Source organism: Dromaius novaehollandiae, chromosome 4 (assembly GCF_036370855.1).
Source record: "Dromaius novaehollandiae isolate bDroNov1 chromosome 4, bDroNov1.hap1, whole genome shotgun sequence".
Lineage (NCBI taxonomy): Eukaryota > Metazoa > Chordata > Aves > Casuariiformes > Dromaiidae > Dromaius > Dromaius novaehollandiae.
This window is the reverse complement of record NC_088101.1, coordinates 46,314,832-46,328,531: the sequence shown is the minus strand read 5'-3', so window position 1 is coordinate 46,328,531 and position 13,700 is coordinate 46,314,832. Positions and strand designations below refer to the sequence as shown.

Sequence of the window (13,700 nt, the reverse complement as noted above, 5' to 3'; positions counted from 1 at the left end):
TTGAATTTCAAAGCCTTAAGTGTTAGTATTTATTGTAATATTTTAACTAAATAGATATGTTAATCTAAATTGCTATTGTTTTTAAGTATGTATTGCTATTTAGGAGTTCCTTTCGTGCATTGCAGTTTTTTAAAATGGTTTGTATTGAATTAGATTAGGGAGCTTTTATTTATTTTGCTCATTGTGTGAATATCTTCAGATAAAATGGTCCCGCTAACTCTTTTTCCCAGGTTATTAATGCCTTTTTCCCCTTGAAAAAAAATTTCAGAGCACAGCTGGAAGAGGAATGGATGTAACATGATATCCTTGGAGTGTGCAAAACACACGAATTTTGCAAAGATTTGTTTTTTCGGTTGAGTAACATAACGAAAATGGATGAATCGGCTTTGCTGGATCTGTTGGAGTGTCCCGTTTGCTTAGAGCGCCTTGATGCTTCGGCGAAAGTCTTGCCTTGCCAACACACGTTTTGTAAGCGCTGTCTGCTGGGCATTGTGAGCTCTCGAAACGAGCTTCGGTGCCCGGAGTGCAGGACTTTGGTGGACTGCAGTGTGGATGAACTTCCCAGTAATATTTTGCTGGTTAGACTACTGGATGGCATCAAACAGAGGCCTCGAAAACCTGGCACTGGTGGTGGGACTGGTAGCACAAATGCATTAAGGGCCCAGGTCAACACTGCTGCTAACTGTGGATCGAAGGACCTGCAGAGCTCTCAAGCTGGACAGCAGCAAAGGGTGCAAGCACGGAGCCCTCCTGTTAGGGTAAGCACCAAGATTTGTGTTGTGGAGATGGTATTTCATTGCAGTCACGTCTTTTTCTGCACTGTTTCAGAACAGTTGATGGTCTTTGCTTTGGAGGAAAGGCAATCGGATAGTAAGTATGGCAAACCAAAATACTTGGGAGTGCTGTTGCAGACTTCTAGAAAAAACGCATCAGCGTTGTCAGTGTTGGTTTACTGTTCTGTAAATACCAATAAGTTAGGGATAATACTTCCTTCTTAAAACTTTAGTGGATGAGGCAGTGGGAAGAAAAGCACCTCCATACATTAAATTTCTTATTAAAAGGAAGTTAAATAGTCAGTACAAGATAATTTATGTGGAAAGCTTAAGCAGGTAAAGCTTAAGGGTAAACATCTTGTGAAGAACACTTGAACTGGTTCTTGGTTTGTCAACTGCAAGACTGGAGACTTTATTTTGGCTGTTGTGCTTCCTGTGATAATTCAGATCAGCAGCGAGGTTCCTGTAGGTTGTATATAATGAGTGGTAAGCACCAGCAGGGAAGTTTGTTCCTGTTGAAGTTGATGAATTTTTGCCCTTGCCTTCTAAGGAGCTAGGTTTTCACTTCTCTTCTTTTTAAAAACAAAACTGTGATTAGAAACTGCTGTGACTGGTAACTTATTTGTACTCTTTCTCCTCCCACCCTTTTTAAAGTATTTTTCTCTCTAAGTATTCTTTCTAAGTGTTTTTTCTTCCTTTTTATTTTATTTATTTTTTTTTCCTCCTAAGTAATTAGAAAATCTGTGTGCTGTGATGGGAGAGCTGTGATGGGAGAAACAATTGCCTTATGTCTGTATTCCTGTTCCTTCCTCAGGTCCGTGCAACCTGTGGTCTCTGTCATACCTTATACTGAAGGCTTCAGTAGCCTCATTTGCAATTATCCATTCTAGAGCCCGTGTCTGGGAAGATCATTTTATGAGATGACTGACCTTGCTCTGTTTTATCTAATGACAAGGCAGACTAACTTCTTTGAAAGGCTTTGCTACACATTTTATGAAGCCTGCACATTCAGAGCTTTCATGTTTGAAGTGAAATTTCCAAAGGGCTTAGGTGTTTTCCCCCTTGTGAAGGGTTTTTTTGAGCAATGTCCTACAGAGTTTGAAGGAGGGGGCTTAAATGTGTATTTGGTAGGGCTAATCTTTATTTTCAATTATAGTTGAATGATTTAGTTTTCTTTACAGTTGAAAGAAGCCTTGCACTGATTTGTCTTAAGTACTACTTACACAACTGGAACCTCTCTAAGCTGTCCTAGATACCTCTCTTAGGTTTGTGTGAGAACCTAAAATACAGGTGTTCTTCCTTTAAATTGTGGTGTTTTCTCTGCTTAGTACTCTCATTCTGTTCTTTTCTTTAGAATATAAAACTAATTATTATTATGCCACCTCCTGTTAATGAGTGTTGTTCCATACATAGACTAGTTGGTAAGAGAAAGGAGAAAATAATTTTTTTTTCTTTAAAAAGCTAAATATTGATCAGGACTGCAAAGAAACTTCAGCAGTATCAAAAACAATCCAGTCTTCTCCAGAACATTGAGGAGTTTACCATGATCTTTCATTTCATTCCTCAACTTAAAGCAAAATGTCTGTGTAACTTCTTTATGTACTGTCATGTAGACCTTGGTAAATAACTCTGTGCTGTCGAAGACTGCTTCTCCTCTGACAGGTTTCTGGTGCAGCCACGTACTACGTATGTGAATGAGTGCACTTCAGGGGTTCTCAAGGCTTATTAGAAAAATAATAAAACTGAATATAGAATATTCTCTTTTTTATGTTCTACAATATCCTGTTGTGCAGCATTTGCATTTCCAGATGTTCTGTAGAGTGGAAAGTGATAACATATGGAATGGTGCATCAAGTTGCTTCAATTTATTAGTTATGTTATACCATGTGCTATTAAAATTGTGACCATGTGGATTCCTCATGCAATTAACTGATACTCAGTGAATACTGCTGGTGGACTTGAGCTCTTTACAGTAAGCCTGAATACATCTTTGTTTCTAGGGTTTCGAAGTTCCTTGAGGTAAAACAGGCGTTCTTGTGTCGTCTTCCCTTTGGGAGAAAGGGAAAAACGATCTTCTCATCTTTTGTCTGCTTAGTGCAGAGTCCTTTTTTTTATTAGAAAGGCAGTACTTTCAAGAGCATGAGCTTATTCTGAAAGGTAGGGAGAGGGACATGAGAGAAACTTTCTCCCTTACTGTATGAAAAGTGGGTTTAAAAAAAAAAGTTCAGAAAATAAAACTCCAAATTAATGGACAACATGAAGGTGAATGCTCTATTTGTTTTGCTAACCGTAGCATAAAGATGGTTACAAATACAATTCCTCTCAGGGTGTCGGGGAAAAAAGTCTGTTTCTAGATGAGTGGCAGGGTCAGATTTCTTGAACTAATTTTGCTGAAGGGGAACTAATAAATGAAAGCTGCTGTTACGTTAAATGAAGTGAATGTAGATGAGGGCTGTCAAGTCATAAACATTCTGCTTATACCCTGAAGAAATACTAAACTCATAAATGCCCTTTCAGAGGATGCCATAATTTTCAGAAACGGTTAATATAGCATGTACTGCAGCATGATTTCCTGAGCTGTACCAATGACCGCGGAGCTGCCGGCCCTGTTATTATGGAGTCCTCTGTACGTTGCATTTGCTGTACGTATGTGGCGACGCGCTGCAATAAGCAAACAACTAGTGAGGAGCCTTGAGCCCCAGGCTGACCGAGCCAGGGGGATTCACTGCCGTGCCCTGTGCCTTGCGTCTTCCCCACTGCAGTAACCCTGCTTTGATGAGCAGGTATGATCTTCCACCACTGTAATAACTGCAGCTTCTCCCCACAGCTCTCTAACTTTCCCTTCTGTTTTGCCCCCAAAAGCCCCCTGCTCCTTTCCCTGGATGCCGGTCGGACAAAGCCATCGTAGTGGTGTGCCTGATGTGACTGCCCAGCTCCTCTGCTCCCAGCAGCCGGCTTGCTTGAGAGGACAAGTAATAGTTAAGCTCATGCCGCAGCTTTCTCTTTGGTGTGGATGCTAATTCAGTGCTTTCTTTAGTGAAAACCTTTCTAGTTTGACAGCTTGTAAGAGTATTAAGACCTGCAGCCTGCTGTTGAATTTGATTGGAAATGGTTGTCAGGAGCAAGTTTTGAGGGACTACTGAAGGACTGCATGATCACATGAGCCTTGTTTCCTTAAAAAGACAATGTGGAAATATTTAGGGCACTTGCTTTCAAATTTATGTTCATATTATGAATTTTCTCACTTTTAAAAAAAAGGGTGTCAAGTGTACATACACAGGTATTATCTTAAGTTCCTAAAGGTAGTTTTGCTGAGTATGCTTATTGAAGGAGTCTTAAACTTCACTGTGTCAGTTGGTAGATGTTAGAGATCCATTCTAATGTCTGTACGAGAAGATAAGTTTATTTTAAGATGACTTTATGATGATACATGTGTTTTTTTTTTCTTGAATTCATATATGCCTAAGACATGCTAATTCTCCTGCTACTTTCTTTATAGTCCAAGTAGTTTCTGACATAAGGGCTGTCTTCTCAGTGGAATCCTTAGCCAAGTTGTCTATATAGTCTGAAAATCTTATTACAGTTGACTTCTTTTTTTAATTAAAGTCTCAGGCTGTTCTCTGAACTGAGTGTAAGTAGGCAGAAGTAAGTGAATAATATACATTTTCAAAGAAAAGTGTTAATATCTCAAAGGCCGGCCATGCCAAATAATGCTGATGCTTATGCTGAATGAATGTCGATAGTATAATTCCAGTGTATTGTATTGTATGTCACTGAGAAATTTCATAATGCAGACAATGGAAAAGTCTTAAGAACGCTTTTTTTCCTGCCCTCTTGTCTTTAGTCTGTTGGAAAACTAGAGAAACCTGTAGTAATACCACTTGTGGTGAATTCTTCTTGAAGGGAGATGGTAAAGGATCATTACAGGTTATTAGAAGATGTTGGTTCAGGTGTTGAAGGGGGCTTTCTACCTGCCTGAATAAATTCTTGCTCAGTCTACTCCTAACACTTTTTCTCTTGAGAATCACTGACATCTCAGATGTTTGCAATAAGCTCTTCAAAGTTGAAGAGAAAAGAAAAACCTACAAGTAGGAGTTTGTTCTGTGAATTTCTACTAAGCTTAGCTGTGTTGCACTGTATTATAAACCCACACTTCCCTTCTTGTGCTTGTGTCTACCCTGGAAAATAGCAGGCAAATTGTACACCCCACACCCATACTACTGCAGCAGCAGTCACTTGGGCTCCAGTAGGTGTGCTTGGGAACCGCTGAAACATCTGTAATGCCAAAAATGAAGAAAATGGAGCCAAGTTTTTTCTGCCAACCAGGTGTTTGAGCTCAACACACAACTTAGGGCACGAGGGACATTGGCCCACCTTCTCATGGGTGAGGACTTGAGCTTTTCTAACTGTTGGACTCAATGCATGACATAAACAACCATTTTTCTTTTATCTTAAACACCCTGGAGAAAATAGCTCGGGCTAGTAACTAGTGCAGTTTGATTGTTTAGCATGATTCATAGGTCTGGTAGGAACTGGAATGAATGCTGTGGCAGTCACCACAGTCCTTGGCCAACTGATGTCCTGGCAGGACTTTGTCACAAGGAAACCTCTTAATGTGATTAAAAACGTGCCATTCATAGGTCAATAACTCTGATAAAGGATTGAAAACAAATATGGGGTAGCCAAGCATAGTAGCAGGTATAGATTGCAATAGATGTTTAGATCAGCTGTAAACAAGAGGTAGCAGAATAAAATAGTATATAGAAACGTCATATCATTAAACGTCCACTCGTCAGTGTGCTCGTAGAAGAAGCCTGCACTGTGGCGATAGATCAGATTGCAAAAATATACCGGTTTGGGAAAAATATAGTTGTAGAAATGCGTAAAAAGCAGTAGTTAATACAGTCAGTTCCATGACTGATTTCTGTCCTCGTAGGTTAGAAAATCGTTGCCTGATGATGACTGACCTTGAGGATTGCATTTGTATGAGTTTGTACAAAATTTGCTTTCACTTCTTATTAAAAATAGAAACAAAAGTGTATCTTAATGTTTATTGTAGTCTGTTCAGTTTTAAATATGTTCCTGAATGTATTCGCTCTTATGGAAGTAAGGAGGGGCAAGGTGCAACTTTTATGTGTGAAATCTTTTAACTGGAAGAAGTGGAGATAGATGCCTATTAATATTCTGCAGTGATTGATAGAAGACACTTGAAGAAGCTTCTCTAAATCATATACGCACATTTTTGTTTCCTCTCATGCTCTCTGAAATACCGAATTCTGGTTTTACATTTACAATTGTTTGTACAATTTCAGCTATTTTTTCTGTAATACTTTTGTATCCTATGTTAAGCTAGATAAAATTTAATAGAGATTATAAATGGAAGAAGAAAATTGACTGTCATGGTGTTACTGTGCTTCCTCTGCTAGATAACCAATTAAGTAAAGGGAGAGAAAAGGAGGAGACAGGAAAAAGGAGGAATTGTCTCGGTATCTAAAGGCACTGGGCTGAGGATTCAGGGCTTCCGGGCTCGGTTCCTGGCTCTGCCACAGACTTCTTTTATAACCTTGCACGAAGGCATTCAAAGCTCTTTGTGCCTCTGTTTCCCATCTGCAGATATGACTGATAGTACTTCTTTTGTCTGACCTGCTATTTAAGCAGTATAGCCTTTAGTGCAGGGATTGAGTTCTTATTTTGGATGTATGTATTGTGTCTTTTACAATGGATCTACAGTCTCAGTTGAGGTCACTAGATGTTACTGTTCGCTCTTTAAATGGTTGACTTCCGGATTACTGGAGAGCTGTTGATAGTCCATTTCCTGTCCCAAAGATGGTCTGGTGGCTAGCGTTAAATTGTTAAAGGGATTTCATTTTGCATTTAGATGTTTCACTGTAAATTGCATCAATGCCTCAGTGAGGAAAAGCCAGACACGCAAAAGCAGTCTCTAGAAACTGGTGTGCCATTATTCTTGGTCTAGAGAAGTTGGTGTCTGCCTGGAATACTTGTGTGTAGATTTGAGTGTAGTCTGGAAAGAATAAAAAGAGAATGTCTAATGTGAATAATGCTGGCACTGCAGGAATGCTTAATTCTGTATTTTGAACCTTAGTAGCAACCTTTCACTACAAGCTAATGTTAATCTGCGTGATAAAATAGCTAAATAAATGCATTACACTAGTTTTTTAGAAAATAATTCTTTTTTGAAAACACAGTACTTAAGTATGATACTTTAAGACCACTTTTTCTTTTGTTTCTGATGTTTTTCTGTGCATTGGTGGAAGATACTGTTGTATGATTGCTTTTTTTCAGGAAGGAGGGGGGCTGCCATCACTCTTCTTTTTTTTTTTTTTTTTTTTTTTCTTTTTTTTCTTTTTTCTCTCCTCCTTCCAGTTGAATGTTAATATTCCTCCATCTTTGTAGACTTTTTTTGGAACAGCTTACCTGAAATAAAATGGTGTCTTCTTCCCCTCTGTGTGGTGATTTAGCTAGTGAGTTACAAGCTTTGATCCAGAAAGCTTTGATCATTCAGAAAAATGTGAACTTCCACACAAAAATGAAATCTAAAGGTGTAACTTTTAGTGGACTTGTGAAAGGCAACATTTTTTTTAACCAAATAACATTTTTATTAGTATTTAATTTCTATGGCAGTAAGACATAAACAGAAAGATTTGTAAGTAGGCAATCCAGGGATTCCCCTTGTTGTGTGACTGGTTCTGTGCTGTACCCATCCCTCTCCTTGAGATATGCTTAACACCTTCCTCTTCTTTGGCTCCATACTGACCTTTATTCAGAAATCCTCTCTACTTTGACCTTATTTAGTGTACTACTTCCAAGAAAAAGATAGCACCGTGTTGTATCTTTCTTCTGTGTCCAGTTTGTCTTTTACTCTTGCTATGACAAACATAGGAAGAAATAAAGAATAAGGAAAAAAAATTCTCTGTTAAAGAATCTGAGCTGCAGAAACTCATGGGGTGTTTATGACAAAGAACAGAAAGTATTGGTAATTATTATTGTTTTGCTTATCCTCATTCTTTAATTGTAAAAGATACTCCTCTCCCCCTCTGTTTTAATCATTATCTGTGTGCACGTCGCAGTGTCAGCACGTATCTCAGTAATTCAAGCAGAATTGTCATCTGGTCAGCCTTGTCCATACATGCACCTTGCTAGTCCATGCGTTTCAGCAGAAGGCATAAAGGAAAGGGTACTTCTGTTATGTCTCAGTTCCTATTAGATGCCTCTTTGTCTGAGATGAAGCTTTTCTGTTTATTAACAAAATGCAGTGAATTCTTGGATTAGTTGTGTTAGATTAGATTAGTTTCTTTGTTTTTCTTTTCATACTGCCAAACCAGCATCTCTTTTAAGGGCGCTCCCTTTGACCGAGAATGACTACTTTGAGGTAAGCTGAATTCATCTTGGGAAGTGAGCAGCACTGAAGTGGGAGAGTCACATATTCCAGGAAAGTGCTCTGTTCTGCACTCCTTATCTTTGTTCACCTTCCAAACTCATAAAGGTCACTTCAGCCTTTCTGATCTGTCTTGACAAACTAATGGATACCTTGACTCTGGCATGTGTCCAGAATACTGAAAAATGGTGATACAGACTGTTATTTATAGATTTCTACCTTCCCATAGATCTGAGAGGGAGAAGAAAAAAGAGAAACTGGCTGACAGAAGAGCTTCAGAGAACTTAAAGAGCTGTTCAGAGAAGATATATGCCCCTTTTCGAGTGCTCTGTTGCAATTTTGTGTAGTTGATGGACTTCAGTTGTTCTTGAATGTCTGTGCTTCAAAATTGAAGTGTTAGGGTAAGGAAGCAATTACTGCAGTATTTTAGAAGCCCTTTGTTCTCTTTGGGTTTACAGATCCATCAAATTCTGGGCCAGCAGTGCTGCAAGTTGAAGATAGCAGCTTGGCAGGAATCTCCTAGACACACAGCACTGTCTGTGCCACCAGGATTCTGGGTGGAGATGGAGACAGCAGCATTGCCACTTGATTGATTGCCAGAATAAACAGTGGTACTAGTCCTACTCAGAGCCTGGCTGAACTGAGAGTGCCTAAATAACTGCTTTCATTTATCTCGGTCTCATAGATATGCGTCTCCTCAATATGGGCACAAGATTCTCTTGTGCGCGCACACGCCTGCCCTCACCCTCGCTCTTTCTCTCTCTCTCAGTAATTTTGTTTGAAATGGTGCTGATGTGTTCAGCTTTCCACACATAACCTTAAAAATATGGTTTGAATTTGTGGATGAGGGTTTTTTGACATATGAGCTCTGATTGGTTTTAACTGTCCTTTCCATCTTCCAAGCAGGCATGATTCTTCAGAGAACTTAATATAGGTCGTCTGTTATTACTTTCTATAAATGCGCAGACTTTTACAATATCTAGCCAGGAAGTATATTATTAATCATAAATGCATTTTGATCAAAGGTAAGGATTTGAATGTCGCTTAAAAATTAATACCGATAACCTTTTCTTCTCTGAAATGACGAAGTGCCATCAGCATTGCATAGATTTTTAATTTTCAGTTAATAATGAAGATAAGTCAGGCTTTGGTGAATGTCCTGTTGGACTTCATATACCTGAAGTACTCAAAAGCAACAAAACACTTTCTTAGTCTGTAGCATTCCTTTGTTAAAGAAATTACTTTTGTTTCATGGCATTGACGTTACAGTGAAGTGAGGTAATTCTGCTTTGCTTTTCATAAAGGAAAGATGTGCATGTTACATCTCTTGCCTTCTTTTTCTCAATCCCGAGACATTCAAAATATACCTGTACATTAAAAGCTTTTTAAAGAATTAAAGCCCCATTTTATGTCATGTCGTGAACCACTGTTTGACAAGACAAGCTATTTGAAAAGCTCTGGTTAAGGACAAAAGTAGTACTCACTCCTACAAGACTTTCAAGCTGCCGAACTAAAGGAATGAAAGGTAGTGTTGTGCAGAGGTGTGAGAGGATCAATACTGAATAATTTGAAACAATTGTGTTCATTAATTTTTCATTAGCATGCTATCTTAATTAGGTCATAGTATGCATTCCTACTTGTATGAGGAGCTCTGAAATATTACGGCACTTCTGACTCTTTGATTTAAAAAGTGTTAAGATGAGAAGTATTTGAAGATGATCAGATGACTATCTGACTTGGCATATATAGGGCATAGCTGTTCTAAAAGTTTATTTTAAACAAACACAGTGAAGATAAATTCAGTGTGCTGTGGTAATGTGCCTCTGAGTAAAGATAAAGCTCTTACTCTGAAGCTCACAGTTTGCTGAAAGAAAATCAGCATCTCGCAGACAACCTTCACTCTTGCATATGTCAGAGCCCTACTATCTCATATGGTCCTCTTTTTCATGGGCTAGATAAAGATCTGAGAGGAGACTCTTAAATCTTATCCACACTAGAACAGTTAAGCCATTTTCAAAACCTGTTTAATTTGACACAGTTTTAAATCTATAGCCTTATTAAGTTAACAAGCCTTCAGCCTTGCCACTGTGTTCTATAATCGTCTTAGATCTTCAGTCTAAAGCAGGGCAGGGATAGTCAATAAGTAGATGAATAGATAATCTTTCAGTAGACATATTGGTCTTCCAGGGCTAAGTGTGGATATCTATACAAACTTTTGAAACATTGAGAAACACTGATTCTAACTTCTTTTGAGTGTGGTAAGGCATGCTGCCTCAGTACCTCCAGATAGAGGGAAAAGTTGAAAGGACTATCACTTTATTTTGTTGGAGGGGAGTCAAGGATTGCAGTAAAATTAATTTTTAAATGTTAAGTGGGGTAAATAAAAAAACTTAGTTTGCTTCCTTGCCTTAGTGCATATGCAAGTTTAAAAACTTCTTTGTTGTTTTTTCACAAGCTGTGTTTTAAAATTTTTCGGGCAATCAGTAGCCCATGGACCAGAGTTCTGAAAACACTGATGTAGGTGATATGGTGTTGGCCACCACTGCACTCTGCATGTTACCTCTGTTCAGTATTGGCTCTTTTTTTTTTTTTTTTTTTTAAGCTATGTTGGACTTCTGCTCAGATGTTCACAGCCTAATTCCTGAGGTAGTGGAATCAGAGGAAGGGAAAACTAGGATGTAGCGGAAGAAGTCAACCTGACCACAACATTCTTGCCAGATGTGTTCACACAGCACAGAAGTAGGAGCAGAGGAGGTAGATGTAGGGTGCAGGCCAGGCCTGAGAGATGCCAAAGGTGACCTTACAACTGGAAAGAGCAGAAGAGTACACAGGGAGTATAAAGCATAAAGAGGATCACTTATCCCGCTGAAGGAATGGGAGGAGGCTTCTGGGAGGAGATGACTGAAGAGCAGAGAAATCAATACTAATGGGTGATAAGGACCTGACAGATCAAATTAGGGGAGAATGGGTGAATAATGTTGAAAGAAAACAAAACTATAGTAGTAGACTTGACATGGCAAAAGACAGATCAGGTGAAAAAGGAAGGGTGAAGAAAACAGATCAAGCAAATGGTATTTGCTCCCAGGAAGTGCTGAATTGGGACTAGAGACCTAGTGAGGAGGAAGTGCTAGTGAAACAAGTTGAAGAGAGAACCTGATGTTTGAGGATGGTTTTGAAGAGCATCAAAAGAGGAAGAGCTGATAGGGAGGAATTGGCTAGATGTGATGTAAGAACAACATGAGTTAATCTTATTGGCCCACATGCTATCTATTTTCTCCTAGCAGATTGTGCGTTTTATTTTTCATCGCTTATTTTTAAATGTAGTATCATGTCCTGGGTAGCATCTTTGATATTTTGCTTCCAAAATGGATGCAGAACTTCCTATTCTGGGTTATCCTGAGGGTTATTTCATACATGTCTCTAAAGCACTTTGAGATCCTTCACAGAAGGATTCTAAAAATGTCAGTTATTATTACTAATAAACAATTCTTACAGTTCTTATAGAACCAACAAAGCTACAAGTTTGGGTTCTTGGTTGATTTAACTCAAGGAGAATTTTGGAAAATGCGGTCTAGTACCCTTGGAATTGATTAAATTAACATAAGTTTGAGGAGGACGGAGTGGTTTTATTTTTGAGACGATTCTCTAAGGAGGGAAAAAAAAACATTTTGTGATTATTCTTATTTGTGATTATTCTGATTTGGTAGCACTTTTCTTCACCCTGCACCCATGTTTCCACAGTCTTTTGTATAGGTCCTTTAGGTACTAATAACCAAAAATAAGGATGTAAACATCCTACTAGGATTACAGGAAATGGTTACAACCTTGCATACTGTTCTTTTGAACTTACTCATGACAGATAACAATGAGTTTTGTGGGGCAGGTTCTCTAAGCAGACATAAAGGAATATTTTCAGTATGTTTTCAGTCCTTTAGAGCAGCTTACTTTTCCATAGTCAAATGAAGAACTATCTTTCTAAGATTACGTTTTCAACATGCATGATTTTTGTTCAGTAAGGTGGGTTTGTGTATATTATTCACGAATAAATGTAGTTGCTTTTAGGTAGAGAATTTGAATGGCTAGTGGAGTGTTTCTCTCTGGAAACAAGTTTTCTAACATTATTTTACATTTATTTTGTCATACTGAAACCTCTGAGTCCGGAAAGAAACTCATGGGTCAATGAAAGCTTATTTCTAACTTTAACTCCTATGGTAGATGCATGTGATTTATTCAGGGAATCATACTCTTTCACATGTTCATAATTTTGTTGCTTGCAGAGGGGAGCTGATGTGGTTTATTGACCAGCTCCCCACCTTCGAAAGTAACAGGATGAAAGAAGCCAAAATTAATTTTAGTTGGTATGGAGGAGGAAATGGTTATCCCACACACTCCCTACAAACCTTGTGTGGCTTTATTTCATTAAAAATAATAAAATGTTGAATACTGTGTCTAATGCAATGAAACAGAGAATGTTTGTAATTGCATTACTAGAGAATGATAGGCAGACGGAAACTAAGCCTTGTTTTGGTTAGATATTGCTGAAAATTTCAGAAGACTGATAAAAATACATTTAGTGTTTTGTTATACACTTGTTTCAAATTTGCAGAATTTGCAGTAAAGGGATTTAAGAAAATGTGATTCAAGTTAAAACCAAACAACTGTCAGGAGGTATTTGTGTGGGGTTTTTTGCCCTTTTTTATGTGACAGTCGAGCAATTTTACATGCAAACTTGCGTGCCATTTTTAAAATGTGTTCTGAGTAATATTTGATGTAACATGGAGTCCCTAATCTTTCTTTGTGCTTTTGAAATGTCTGTGATGCATATGTAGTTAGGCAATTCCCTTATTTTTTGATGTTGATAGGAGTCATGAGAATTAATGAAATAGGTTGGTTTGGTGCAGCTTATGTTCTTATTTATTGCTTTCCTTGTAGGTTGTGGTTGTCTGAGTGTATATTTTTGTCTTTAGTGTACTGCTGTGTTCACAAATACACAGATTAAACTATAACTGTTAAAAAAGGAAGAAATAAAATTCTCTGAACCATTTTTGTACTTACACTGAATAGGATGATGTGGATTTACAGCATTGGAAGACATGGTCTTCAGAAGAAATCCAAGTATGAGGAATTTCTCCTCTCCCTAGGGGGGGACTTCAGTGCAACTTCCTTTAGATACAGTCACATTGAAGCCCAGTCACACACTACCAGATTGAAGTTCAAGCTGGTTTATCTGCATCAAAATCTGTGAATCAAACAGAAGTACTAACTTGATAATTGTAATCATTAGACATGTCTTACATTTCTAAAAATTTATGTCTTGTCTACCCTATGTTTCAAGCAAATGTTAAATGGTTGGCTCCAGCAATATGTCTGTTTTTGTTTGGGAAAGATGCCTCATTTTGTTGGATAAATCGTTTTCATACTGAACAGATAACCTTACCCTCAGGTCTGGATATTGGCTGCAGTCTCTTTTAGGAAATCATTGCTTTCTCTCCTTTAACCGCTACCTATTTACAGTATAAGGTTAGGGTCCC

The 13,700-nt window shown here is 38.2% G+C and overlaps 1 protein-coding gene across 3 annotated transcripts in view; it reads left to right on the top strand.

Annotated features, from left to right (window-relative positions):
- SH3RF1 (SH3 domain containing ring finger 1) overlaps window positions 1-13,700 on the top strand; it is an 86,342-nt gene that overhangs the window by 1,147 nt on the left and 71,495 nt on the right. For all 3 annotated transcript variants that reach the window (XM_064510957.1, XM_064510959.1, XM_026122914.2), the window contains exon 2: window positions 269-758. In XM_064510957.1, coding sequence (XP_064367027.1) covers window positions 372-758 — 387 coding nt within the window. In that variant the 5' untranslated portion in view covers window positions 269-371. The remainder of the gene's footprint in view (window positions 1-268; window positions 759-13,700) is intronic.